The sequence below is a fragment of the Solanum verrucosum genome, unplaced genomic scaffold (assembly GCF_900185275.1).
Source record: "Solanum verrucosum unplaced genomic scaffold, falcon-dt-bn FXZP01000182.1, whole genome shotgun sequence".
Taxonomy (NCBI): Eukaryota; Viridiplantae; Streptophyta; class Magnoliopsida; order Solanales; family Solanaceae; genus Solanum; species Solanum verrucosum.
This window is the reverse complement of record NW_026020378.1, coordinates 4,773,609-4,787,652: the sequence shown is the minus strand read 5'-3', so window position 1 is coordinate 4,787,652 and position 14,044 is coordinate 4,773,609. Positions and strand designations below refer to the sequence as shown.

Here is a 14,044-nt window from a genome sequence, read left to right as displayed (position 1 = left end):
AATAAAATACAATAAACAGATCCTTTACGAAGCTTCCCCACACCCCCTCCACTTTCCTCTCTTTATATATCTATATACTCCATTAGCATGCAATAACTACATCTTTAGTGACAATTTGATTTAATAGGCAGTAAAACTTTTACCTTTTTATTTTCCCTCTTTTCTACAATTCTTTTGTCCCGCCTAAAAAATATACCTCGTATCAAAAATTCTATCTTCATAAGGAGTTTACCAAAAGTTGCCAATTCTAGTTGCCAAAACATATACCTCGTAGCCAATTCTAGTTGCCAAAACAATTGCTGTTAAAATTACTTGACTTTTAGTGGCAATTTAATTGAATTCACTAGCCAAAAAAAAATAAATTGTCGCAAATAATTGCCATTAAAGCTAGTGTTTTATTGTGGCAATAAAATATCTCTTTACTAGCATTTGTGTTAATCGCCACTAAAGGCTTTAGCGACCCCAGATACAACGGCTAAAGATCAATGGTTTGTAAATGATATAACGACGAATTTTATTGCCACTAAAACCTTTTTTTATTGCCGCCAAAGCCCTTTTTTGGTGTAGTGTTTGAATCCAAATTTGTATTTTTTTCTCCATTTGATTTTATATTAAGTTAACTTTTAATTATTAGATTCATACTACGGCGCCTTCATCCACCTTGGAGGAGAGCCCCACGACGATCATAGAGGATGTCGTTCCGACAGTTAATGAGGAACCCGATGTGATACAGGTATATGTTATTTATTTATTTTGAAATATTTATATTAGTTATTAAAGCTTTAATTTTATATTAAATTAACTTTTAATTATTTTTTAGATTCATATTATGGGGCCTTCATCCACCGTGAAGGAGAGCCCCACGACGATCATAGAGGATGTCGTTCCGACAGTTAATGAGGATCCGATGTGACACAGGTTTATGTTATTTATTTATTTTAAAATATTTACATTGGTTATTAATGCTTTGATTCTATATTAAATTAACTTTTAATTATTTTATAGATTCATACTACGGTGCCTTCATCCACCGTGGAGGAGAGCCCCACAACGATCATAGAGGATGTCGTTCTAACATTTAATGAGGATCCCGTTGTGACACAGGTTTATGTTATTTATTTATTTTAAAATATTTACATTAGTTATTAATGCTTTGATTTTATATTAAATTAACTCTTAATTATTTTTTAGATTCATATTACGGGGCCTTCATCTACCATGGATTCTAGCCCCACGACGATCATAGAGGATATCGTTCCGACAATTAATGAGAATCCCGATGTGACACAGGTTTATGTTATTTATTTCTTTTAAAATATTTACATTAGTTATTAGTGCTTTGATTTTATATAAGAAATGTAGTAGTAAAGACATACTTTGACATTATCAGCTTTAGGATAAATGTATCAATGCTTGGAGCAGTTAGAGATAATATTTCTATCAATTGGATTTCATTTTGCATTTCTCAGTTCTTTTGGTTGTCATGATGTTTGTATCTGTTCAAAATTTTAACCAATATCACTCCAAACTGCATGCCTTGGTGGAAACAGGTTATGCTAAATATAAAGACGTTGTCTCGTATTCTCTGAAAATGAAACTTAGGTTGGTTTGACTTTTTGTCTTAATAATGAAGTCTTGGTTCTGATTCTATGATCCAAAATAAAGAATGGAGCATACGAATATATAGTTTTGGTGTGCTTGGATTTATTGTTGTATTGCTGGATCTCTTTAAAGATGGATCTCTTTATTTTTGTCAATTAATTTTCAATTTCTACTATCTAACTTTCTTTTTGCAAACCACTGTGTCACCACTCTCGTCTCCAGATGTTACTTTCATTATGTCAGTGGATGATATGCCTCAAACACCCGGAAGAAAAAAAGTTGTTAAAAGAATTGTAAAAAATGTGAACATAAAGGATCTTCCGGCCAAAAAGAGGAAGAGAGACAATGAAGATGAGGATGGATATACGGGACTTAAACCGTGAGATGATGCCTCAAATGGAACATTATCTCCTGATTCCTCGGCATTAGGCAAATCATCACTATCACTAGTTGAAGGTGAGCCGTAATTTGGAAGGTCACGATCATCGATATTGACAGGATCAATGGGCTCATCTTGTGTGATATTTTCCCAATATATGTAAAAAAGTATAAATATTTATCTCATGCAATTAACTTACTTAAATAAAAAATCAAGTGTTGAACATACCAATAATCATCTGCATCAAAAGTAGGCGAGACATGAAAATTTGAGGATGTCCCAACATTTTTCGTCATTTCAAAGTGTGAGGACTGACCAAAATAATTATCTAGTCCATAAATTGGACCAATATTCCTATCTTGCTGAGGTAAACTGCTACAAAATATATAATAATAATAATAATAATAATAATAATAATAATAAAAAACCATATAAATTAATAAATAATTGACAAAATCAACAAATAATAATCGAAATATAATTATTAAGCATTATCAGTCACTTTCATTGATAGTTTCGTTCAAATCAAAAGCATATCGATAAGAATATTTTGATAATGAGTCATGTTAGGAAAATCAGTAGATTGAGTTATCGAAAATTCATCAACGTTATTACGATTTTCTAATCGGGGATGGACATCGACCGATAAAGGAGAACGTTGTTGACTAGTCTTAGGCTCCTTCCTAACATAGATTTCAAGTGTTGTTAACTTGATTTGATCTATGTAGTCATCTGGAACCCTCAAAAAGTCGGTCAACGATTCATCATTATAGATAATCCACTCTCCAAAATTTACTTGTCCTTGTGATAAAAATGAAGTAGGTTATTTTTCGACTATAATCAAATTATAAACAGTACTGTTTATACTCATTCTTTTATAAATTGATGAAAAAAAATTATGATATCGGACATTAATTGAATATTTAGCATTGTGTTTGGGAGGACAATTATAATAAATGGTATTTCCGTCATGTATAATTTCGGCATCCCAATAAATCGAAACTCTAACTTTTGGTTTAGAAGACTTTTTTTTTTTGAGATTGAAATGAACAAATATACAAGACTTTATGTTGTAGGTGTTATCAACTATGTTTGAACGTCCTCCTTAAATAGAGATTGGAGGATTTTTCAGAATAAAAAAATAAAAATATATAGTGTAATAATTTTTTCCATTTTTATGATATGTCAAATCAATATAATTGTATGACAAACACTGCAAAAGCTTCATAAAGAGATAAAAACGTAAAAAAAATATTCCTCTTTGTAAAACGGAATTTTTTCTTCCACTTTATAAAGTGTAAGAAAAAGTTCCACTTTACAAAGTGTAAGAAAAACTTACACTTTATAAAGTGTAAGAAATAGTTTCATTTTATAAAGTGTAGGAAATTGTTCTGTTATATATTAAAATATACACGTTATGAGACTAACGGAAAACGTTCAGAATATTAGATAAAGTGGAATTTTTTCTTCCACTAAGCCTATTTTAGTTACTTACTAAAGTAGTGGCTTATTTTGGTCACTTTTATATTTTTGTGGCTTATTTAGGTTCCGAACTCTTTTTTTGGTGGATATTTGTTTTTTTAATTAGTTTAATTAATTATTAGGATAGCGACACGTCATAAGTGAATTTGCTAATTAAGGTTATTATTTACAGTAAAACCTCTATAAATTAATACTCGGTAAATTAATAATCTCTCTAAAATAATATTTTCCTTCGGTCCCACTTGGGACAATGGAAAAAATCATCAATTTCGATAAGATAATAAGATAATATATTTCCAAAAGACCCTTATATAAATATATGGTCCCAGTAATATCATAAATTAATAATTCTTTAAAAGTACAAATATATTTAAGACAATTTAGTGAAATATGATTCTATTGTATTCTATTTTTTCTTAAAATTTAAATGTAGTTGAAGCTCATCTCTAACGTTTCTTATTGCATCCAAGAGCTCCGGTGTTGTCTTTTCAAACTGCACCATAAAATTGCTAAGAGTATGCGATAAGTGTTTCCTTACGCGTAAATGGTTTCAAAAGTATAGTATCATCTTCAACTTCCGCATCAACATTGTTTTTTCTGATGGTATCCACAATTTCTTCTAAGCTCTAGACCTCTGAACATGTATCACTTTCACCCGCATAATCCAACATGTTATTGCCATCTATTTTATTGTGGTAACCGAGATCATTAATCAATACCCCAAGTTCATGAATGTCGTTTTCACAAGTGGGTTCATTCAAATTCTCTGAGATTGCATCCCCCGAACGAATTTTACAGTGTCGAAAACAATTCGTTATTGTCTCTTGCTGAACATATTTGTTGTCCAAGCAGGGATTGCAAAATTGATAGCATCCAAAACATTAATCTTTGTTGGATCAGTTTGTCCCACTTCATAGCCTTCTAATATTCTACGTTAAAATATGTTACGATAATGCATCTTGAAAGCTTTTATTATCCAGCATCACAAGGTTGAAATTAGTAAGATACAATAATTTTGATGTATTTGTTGTACTTTATGTATATTTTTTTTATGTGAAATCAATAAATATGATACATAAATTAGTAAGATATAATGATTTTGATATAATCAAAATTAACTTTCATTAAATCTCAACCATATTTCTTTAAATTAATAAATATTAATTTATTAATTAAATAATATTTCTATAAAATGATAAAATTTCATGGTCCCACCTATATTAATTTATAGAGGTTTTACTGTAGGTTGTTAAAGATGAGGGAAGAATAGAGCCAAAAGGTTGACATGAAGGGCATTTTAGGCTCGAAAGATAGAAAAAAGGTAATTTTGTACCAATTCGTATAGTTGTAGGATATTTTGAATCCTTTTTCATAAATTTTATCAAATCGCGCCCAATTTTTGTGTACTACAACAATTTCATAAAAATATTCAATTTATTCCCAACTTGCTCCGATTATACCACTCCCCAAACCTATAGCCATTAAGCCAACTGCAACCAACTATCTTAATTACAACTCAATCTGAAAGGCCTCGAAGCAAAAGCAAGAGGAAAAACTATATAAATGGGCATAAAATTCAAAATAATTACATGTTCATATCTCAATTCAAAGTAATTCAAGAAATATTCATTCTCTCAAAAATAAAAATTACAGTTCATACCCCTCATTCATTAAGACTGATAATTTCACATAATTGACACTAAATCAGTATCATATATTATATTGGTATCATTAAAACTGATAATTTCACTTAACTGATATTAAATCGGTTTTACAAAGATAATTTAATTAAATTACTTTTTATATTAATTAATTTCTTCAGGCGTGGAAAAAAAGATTTAAATTTTAAGAAATCCCACTAGTTTAGAAGTTAATTACTTAAATACCTTCTAGTTTGCAATATTACGAATCTTACCAGATTTTGATGTGTCCTATCTCGGGATACATGAGCTTAAAATTAGGTATAATTTGTTCTGAATACACTGTGTCCAAGTGGATTTATATGTAGTTGGAATATATAACAAATCTCGTTCGGCTCCATCCCATCTCGCTCGCCACTCTCCCATGTATATGATATCTTATATACATGTGAATCACATTAGATACGTAGGATATATGTATTTGATGTGATTTGCATGTATATGAGATATATGAATATCTTGTTCACCTCTTTTCCTATTTTAGTATATCTCTAATAGCAAAAATATATACATCTAATTAGTATATCTTCCTTATTATATGATATAAAACTCATAAATAAAGATAAAATACGTAATATTTTAGATTATATGTATAATAATAATATATGTGATAGTAAAATATTGCCTTTTATCGAAAGAAAGATAGTAAAATGGATGGGAGGAAGTATGACACTACAACAACATACCCTTTGTAATATCCCACAAATGGGGACATGGCGTACCGCGTATGGAAGAGAGAAAAAAGATATCGTAATTGACGGCTTTATTTGAATAGAATTAATTAATAAAATATTATTGTGGGTTTTCAGCCTCGAGCATCCAAAGTCAATTATTATACAGTAGAAGGATGGAGAAATTGGATGGGTTAGCTTTGGATTCTGTTGTCCAAGTATTTGACTTTAAAAGCACAAAAATGGACAAAACCAAAAGACAACTACCAAAGTACACACACATTTTAATATCATAGAGTATAATATTAGGGGGAAAAAGTAGGTTCAACACGAGGCATAGATTCCTCAACTTCAGCCAAAGAGTTTGCTTTACTTGGAATTGACAAATGTTATGTTTGCCTTTTCTTCTTTTATTTTTTCTCTTTTCTTGAGTCAAAGGCAATTTAGTTAAAGACTTTATTTGTTTAGCCCTGAACAAGCCACTTAATCAACCATAATTTTTTTTACCAAGCCCTTGTAATAATCTTTTCTATTCCCTCTTCTTTTTTTTTTAGCATAGGGAAAGGGAAAAACAATTATTAGGTGGAGAATCGACACCTTACAAGCCAAGTTAAAATTCACATAGCCAAATTTTTCTATGTTCATCATGCAATTACATCTCAAAATCTTTATTTTCTTGATAGATTGAGTCAAAGATTGATCTATGTAAAGGATGGGATGTCAGGCAGGTTGAATTGTTAACTATACAAGTGTGTATTCTTATATAAAGAATTATATAAATATCAAGCATGACACCCAAAATAATAATGGAGAGCAACCCCCCACCCCAAGTCCCAACCCCTAGCCTCCCAAAGCTCAACCACCGCCAACCCCAAGTCAGTTGTCTTTTATGAATGAAAAAAAAAAAGAGTGAGAAAGAGAGCGGCGCCTTGATGACAGTGACTTTTTCCTCGTTAGTTTATTGTTCCCTTCAATGGTAGGGCCCTATTATATTACCCTTTGCTTTTTCCCTTTTTCTTTTCTTTATCCCACTCGTGAGTCTAAGGCTGGGCACCGGAACGGGTCCTACCGGTACCATTCCGGTCCGTTCCGGTACCATTCCGGTTCGTTCCGGTCCGGTAGTATTCGGGACGGGATGGGATACGTTGAACCGGTACACGGAACGGAACGGTACCATGATTTGGTACCGGTATACCGGTACCGGTTCATCCCGGTCCCGGTAAATCATTTTTAATTAAAATAAAAAATAATATTTTTTTCATTATTTACTTTTATTAGCATTTCTTTTTTGTTTATTTAATTTTTTAAAAATTACAAACTTAAGTTATTTAACTTACAAGTTATAAGTATAACTTAATAACTTATAAACTTCAAAAGATTCAAATCTTTAAAACTTATAACATAACTACATAAGCTCAAAAACTAAAAAAAAAAAAACTTTATTAAACTTAACTTACAAACTTATATACGTAAAAATTAAAAAAAATATCTTTAAAATAAACTTAAGTAAAATTATTATAAATTTTAAAACTTAATTACTATAAACGAATATAACTTAGAAAAATAAAAAAAACATTCGTATTTTCGTAATTCAAAATAACTCAAAAAAAATAATTATTTTTTGAAATAGCTATATGTGTCGACAGTGTCGTCCCGTTTATCCCATCCCGTTCCGTTCCGGTCGATTCCGGTCCGTCCCGGTTCTATCCCGGTATATAGTGGGACGGGACGGAACTGAGCCTCCATCCCGGTAGTTCCGGTCCGGTTCATCCCGGTACCGGTCAACAACCCGGTCAAACCGTCCGGTTCCGGTTCGTTCCGGTCCGGTGGTCCCATTCCGGTCCCGTGCCCAGCCTTGCTCGTGACCCTTCTCTTTTCTCTCCTTCCATTTTCTTTTCTTCTTTTCTTTTCTATACCATATTCATCTAAATTTCACAAAGCCAATTTGAAAAGATAGAATGCACGGTGGAGTATGATGAGGATATATATAATCAGTGGTAGAGTCAAGATTTTTATTAAAAGGTGTCATAAAGTAAAAATGTATAAGCCGTGTCAACCCCTTAATCATTACACTAAACTTTCATTTTGTGTTAAGAGGTGTCAACAATTGTTTATATATTTATTAAATCAATTTTTTTTCTATTATATACAAATTACAATGTAATTTTTCGATGAACTCTAGGGTAGCTCCATCCCTGTATATAGTATATGCATATTTTATTGTTATGTTGTGAAGGTATAATGTTTGTTTCTAAAACATGAACTACAATAATATAGCTAGTACAACTACAAATCTAAACATTTGGAAAGCAAAATAACACTCCACTGTGTACTAATTTTCTAACCTAATATGCGTATGTCACACCCTCGTATATGTATAACTCTGTAAAGAATTGAAAATAGATACTCTCTCTGTCTCTAATTACTTGTCCATTTTTGAATTGACACACTTATTAAGAAAACAATTATTGACGTAGTGAGTTTACCATTTTATCTCTATTAATTATGAAGTAAATGAATTATAAACTTAAGATTTTCAACAAGTTATACCTTTTTCAAAGTAATTAATTGAGGATATAATAGATAAAAAAAAATTATTCTTTTTTGATTTGTGAAAATGAATAAGTAATTAGAATCAACTAAAAAAAAAAAATAGACAAATAATGAGGAACAAAAAAAATTCCGTTACCTCCGAATGATGATTGGAGTAAGAAATATAATTTCAATTGGAGTAAGAAATATAATTTCAATTCTGTCATACCACAATATATAGTCAATTCAGTAATCCATATTGTAATGAGTAATCTACTCTGTTGGAATTGTTCACACGGTCAACATGTTTGGACATAGATTTTATTTTATTCTTTCAAAAAACATTTTTAAAATATTGTTCACGTATGTATTCGAATGATTATTAAATTATTTCTTTTTTATGAGTTTGAAAAATTGATTTGACCATTTCTTCAGTAAATTTCCCCTCACAAAATTTTAACTTTTTCAAGAGTTCAAATATAATTATACAACTTCAGCTTCAACTTAAATACACCTTCATCTTGTCACATGAGTGTTGAAATCACTTGTTATATCATGTGACAAATCGAAGATGTATTTAAGTTTAGTTAGTTAAGTAGATATGTATTTTTAAAACTATTAATAATTTAAAAACGAAACTAACCATTCAAAGTCAAATTTAGATTCAAATGTGTTTTCAATACTTTTTTTGGTTTAACTATTCTCACACATTACCTATTGGTGAGTATTAGATAGTGAATGGTAGAGAAACAAGAAACCAACATTAGTTGGGAATATGAGATGCTCTTTGTCAATATCCAAAACACACACACAATTCCAAAGCTGCTTCTTTTGTCAAATCTTCAACACCAAAAAGTGTTCCCAACTCACTTTTACTTTTACTCTATTGTCAACGCAAATAAAATACAATAAACAGATCCTTTACGAAGCTTCCCCACACCCCCTCCACTTTCCTCTCTTTATATATCTATATACTCCATTACATTCCAATGTCAAACCCCCCACATTAGAAATTTAGTATCCAATTCCTTCTCTCTTTCATGGCTTCTAGGAGGAATTTAAAGAGAAAATCATTTGAAGATGAAGATCTTGTTTTTCCACTGGATGAACTTAATCAAGATCTTCTTGAAAGGGTTCTTTCATGGCTTCCAACTTCAACTTTTCTAAGATTAAGTTCAGTCAGCAAGAGGTGGAAATCTGCTGCTAATTCCCCTGTTTTCCACCATGCCTGCTCTGAAATTCCATCAAGAGAACCTTGGTTCTACATGGTTGATTCTTCACAATCAGTCGAATTCAAGAATCAACAACACTTTGTTTATGATTCTGCTGAAATGAACTGGAAATTTCTCACCTACCCATCCAATTTTCTTGAAGAAAATCAGCTTAATCAGTCGAATTTCCTACCTGTTGCTTCTTCTGGTGGACTCCTCTGTTTTCATAACGGCGAAAATGGTGAATTCCTCATTTGTAACCCTGTTACTTCCTCGTATCGCAAGCTTCCTTTATTGGATTATTCCGATACCCTTACTGCCATTGGAATGATTTCTACTCAGGAATCGTATAAACTCTTCTTAATTTTCGGAGAAATTCCGAATCTTTCTTTCAGAATCTATGATTCCACTACAGATAGCTGGGAAGACTCTGCAATTCTGAGTAAGAAATCTCCTACTTGCCCTGCAGCACAATCCTGCAGTACTGACGATGAAGAAGAAGAAGACGATGATCGAATGCTCTATTTCTTGAGCAAATGTGGGAATGTAGTAGGAACTGAAATACAAAAAAACCCATGTAAGCAATACTCTTCAATAACCACCACGAAAGGCGATGGACAAGAAATCCTCTGTTTCTTGAACTCTTCCGGGAAAGTGGTGGCTTGCAATCTTACTGAAAAACACTTTTTCGAGTACCCAAGATTGCTCCCTCTTCATCACGAGTACTCAATCGACTTAGTTGAATGCGAAGGAGAGCTATTAGCAGTTGTTCTATCTGAATTCCTTGAAACAGCTAGTCTCAGAATATGGAAATTTGATGAAAATGAATGGGCATGGAATCAGGTGTTGGCAATGCCATCAGCAATTTCACATGAGTTTTATAGCAAGAAAGTTGACATCAACTGCACCGGAAGTAGTGAACACATGTTTGCCTGCATTTCAAATTCTGGTTCGACTGATGATGATGAGAGTTGTAGGTATTTCTTGTGTAAATTGGCTGAAAATGAGTGGACTGAATTGCCTGCTTGTTCTGGGAAATTCAGCTGTGCTTTCTCTTTTCAGCCTAGGATTGAAGCTTCTGTGTGATTACAACAAGGCAGGGAGGAAAATGTAGAATAATTGGGATTCTTCATTCTTTTTTTTTTCATACTTTGTTGTTACTTTTCACTTTATTCTTTTACCATATTTTTCTTGTTACTTTGGAATAAATTTATCATAGTTAATGATATTTTTCTGTTTCTAAAGTGAATTGATGTAATTGCTGAAATTATTTTATTTGAAAGGGTCTTTATTACTGTATCAAGAAAAGTGTGTTAAGATGGGGATCTTAGTGGTTCTTCAATATCTGAACTTTCACTTAGTTGGTGAGAATTTATTAAAGATAGTAACTCTCAAGCCTCGTTTTATCACAACTTCACATATACAAAGTCCATATAAATTATACATACCAATTTGAATAATAAAAATGGAATAGAAAAGAAAAAAAGGAAATAAACTTTCATACCAAGGGAAATGAATATTAGGGAGGAAAAAACATGGGAAATAGCTTGTTGCTATCACAGGAAAGATATATAAGGCATCCATCGTCTTTCGCTAAACTTGGTTCTATCAATGTGTAGATCAAGGAAGAAGGCATTGTTGGTCTCTGATAAAGTTGCATTCCAGTTGGAGGTGGACTTAATTTTAACTTATGTGCAACTCTAGAATAAGGCTGCAATTGCCAAAACATGTTGGGATGTAGAGAACAAAAATCTTTTGTAAAAATTATAATTATATATGCAAGTGCTAGATCAACCAGATTTTATTTTATAGGAATATTTGAAATGGTAACTTGCATATTTTCAATAATAACGTAATGAAGTACTTCCTCTGAGATGTATGCTTAAGATAGACATATGATTCTTTGGAATGGGATTTTCTTGAGCAAGTTCTTACTGCTTTGCACTTCCCAAAGGTGTTTGTGGGATGGATTTTGACGTGTGCTAACACTGTATCATATTCAATTGTGATCAATGCGCATCCAACCAAACCTTTCAATGCCAAAAAGAGGTTGAGACAGGGAGATCCCTTATCTCCTCTTTTGTTCGTCTTTGCCATGGAATACTTGAGTAGATCCTTAAAACTTCTCAGCTCTCAACCCCTATTCAAGTACCATCCTAGATGCACTAGGTTGCACCTGATTCATTTAGTTTTTGTTGATGATCTCTTATTATTCTGCAAAGGAGATGTCCAATCAATCCAGTTACTCTTTACTAAATTTCAAGAATTCTCTAAAGCTTTCAGTCTTATTGCAAATCCCTCTAAAAGCTCCCTCTATTGTATTGGTGTGTCAAACTCATATGCAAATAGATATCCAAAAGGTCCTGGGGTTCTGTATGGGTGCTTTATCTTTCAAAAATTTGGGTCTCACTTTGAGTTCAAAACAAATTTCTATTGTACAATGCCAACATATCTTAGACAAGATCCTTAACAAAATCAAGTCGTGGACCACTAGGTTTCTGTCCTATGCTGGTAGAGCTCAACTTATAAAGTCTGTCTTGTTCTCCATACAAGTTTTTTGGTCCCAGATCTTCATCCTGCTAAAAAAGGTGGTTAAGTTAATTGAAGCAACTTGCAGAAACTTCTTATGAACTGGAGGCACTGAAATATCAAAGAAAGCTTTATTAGCTTGGGATAGAGTCTGCTATTCTAAGTCAGCTGGTGGTCTAAACATCCTTGACATCTCTACTTGGAATAAGGCAGCAATAGCTAAGCTCTTATGGAACATTTGCAACAAGAAAGATAGGCTTTGGGTAAAATGGATCCATAACTACTATGAAGGGAGGAGAAACTTACTAGAGGACCTACCAAAGCAGGCAGCCTGGTCTAACCACGATATGTCTTACTTCTCCACCAACGATTTCTATACAAGTTGAGAGGGCAATACCGGAAGGTTTCATAGAGAAAATTAACTTGTAATAATATGGGCTTGCCTAGGTGGGTGTTTATGCTGCAACTAGTTGCGCACAAGAGACTTACTACGCACGATAGATTGCACAAATGAGGGGTATTAACAAGTCTGATTTGCCCCCTCTGTGAAAAGGAAAATGAGAGCATTGCACATTTATTCTTTGATAATGATGTATCAGTATATGTATGGAAGATGTTGAAATGGTTGAACATCAACAGAGATCCTATGCAATGGAATGATGAACTCACATGGGCAAAAGGAAGAAAGCCAAGAAATTATGTGTACAGAATGATATTATAAGCAGGAGTAGTTTGCCATATCTAGAGAGAAAGGAACATGCGCATCTTCCAGCAAAAGAATCAACAACCAAAGATCTTGATCAAAAACATCATTCTAGAAATCCATTGTAAGGCACAAAGTGAGACTAGAGTAGCAACCTGGTTAGCAAATTTTAATGAGTATCCTGTGTAATGCAGTAATGGCAATCTATAAGTTATTTTGGTTTAGTAGCTTGAACTCACTGCTGGGACTAGTGTTTTAAAAGACGGGGTGTGATGTGAGACGTTTTATGTCGTACGGGACGAGACATAAGCCCCGAGACACAGGGCGTAAGTCTTATGGATCTACGGGGCGTAGTCTAACGTATATTCAATTTTATAATTTTGTTACTAAGAAAATAAGCAAAAGTAAAATTTTCAATTATTTTACAAATAAATTTTAATAAATAACCTATAATATATAGAAAAAAATATTATGATTTTTATTTGAGAAAGGTGTTAATAACCAATAGTGAAGAAACAAAGTATGACAAAAAATATCATTACACTAATAATAAAAACTATAATTTAAAGCAAAAAGGATCAAAAACCAAAAATAAATAAACATAACGTCCAGGGCGTACGTTTTAACCCTAGGGCTTACACTTTTACGCTCAGGGCTTACGTTTTTACGCTTGGAGCTTACGCCCCAAATTCTAGAACTTACACCCTATGGATCTACGTCTTCAATTTGCGTCCTGGAGCGTTTTTGGTACGCCCCGCCTCGAGACTCGCCCCAAAAAATGTTTTTGAAAAAAATGGATGGGACGATTGTCCAGTAGCATGTCCCCCCCCCCCCCCCCCACACTACTTCAATTCACACCTCTGGTATATTACAACTATTTACCCGGAAAAAAAGGTACTTCCTCCGTTCCTATTTATATATGTCACCATTTTAGATTTCACGTCTCTTAAGAAACTATGTAAGTTTAGCATTATACCCTTATTTAGTATTCTTTTGAAGTCAAGTTTTCAATAAATGAACATAAATTAATTTATTTTGATTAAACATTGACCAATGAACATGAATTAATCATTTAGTTTTTCTACGTTGGTCAAATTCATATTTTCAACGCTAATAAGTATCAAGGTAAATAAGAAAAATAGTGTCATTTATGCATTGATTTTGTTAAATGACAAATACTCCCTCCGTCCACTTTTAATTGTCATATTGCGCTTTTTTAAAGTCAATTTGACTAA

The 14,044-nt window shown here is 32.5% G+C and overlaps 1 protein-coding gene across 1 annotated transcript; it reads left to right on the top strand.

Annotated features, from left to right (window-relative positions):
* The first annotated feature begins 9,375 nt into the window (after positions 1-9,375).
* Positions 9,376-10,925, top strand: LOC125838569 (F-box only protein 13). Its single transcript, XM_049517621.1, has one exon. The coding sequence runs from the start codon at positions 9,407-9,409 to the stop codon at positions 10,661-10,663; it is 1,257 nt and encodes a 418-aa protein (XP_049373578.1). The 5' UTR covers positions 9,376-9,406; the 3' UTR covers positions 10,664-10,925.
* The last annotated feature ends 3,119 nt before the right edge of the window (positions 10,926-14,044 follow it).

Coding starts and splice junctions, on each gene's coding strand:
- LOC125838569 (XM_049517621.1), top strand. CDS start 9,407: ATGGCTTCTAGGAGGAATTTAAAGAGAAAATCATTTGAAGATGAAGAT.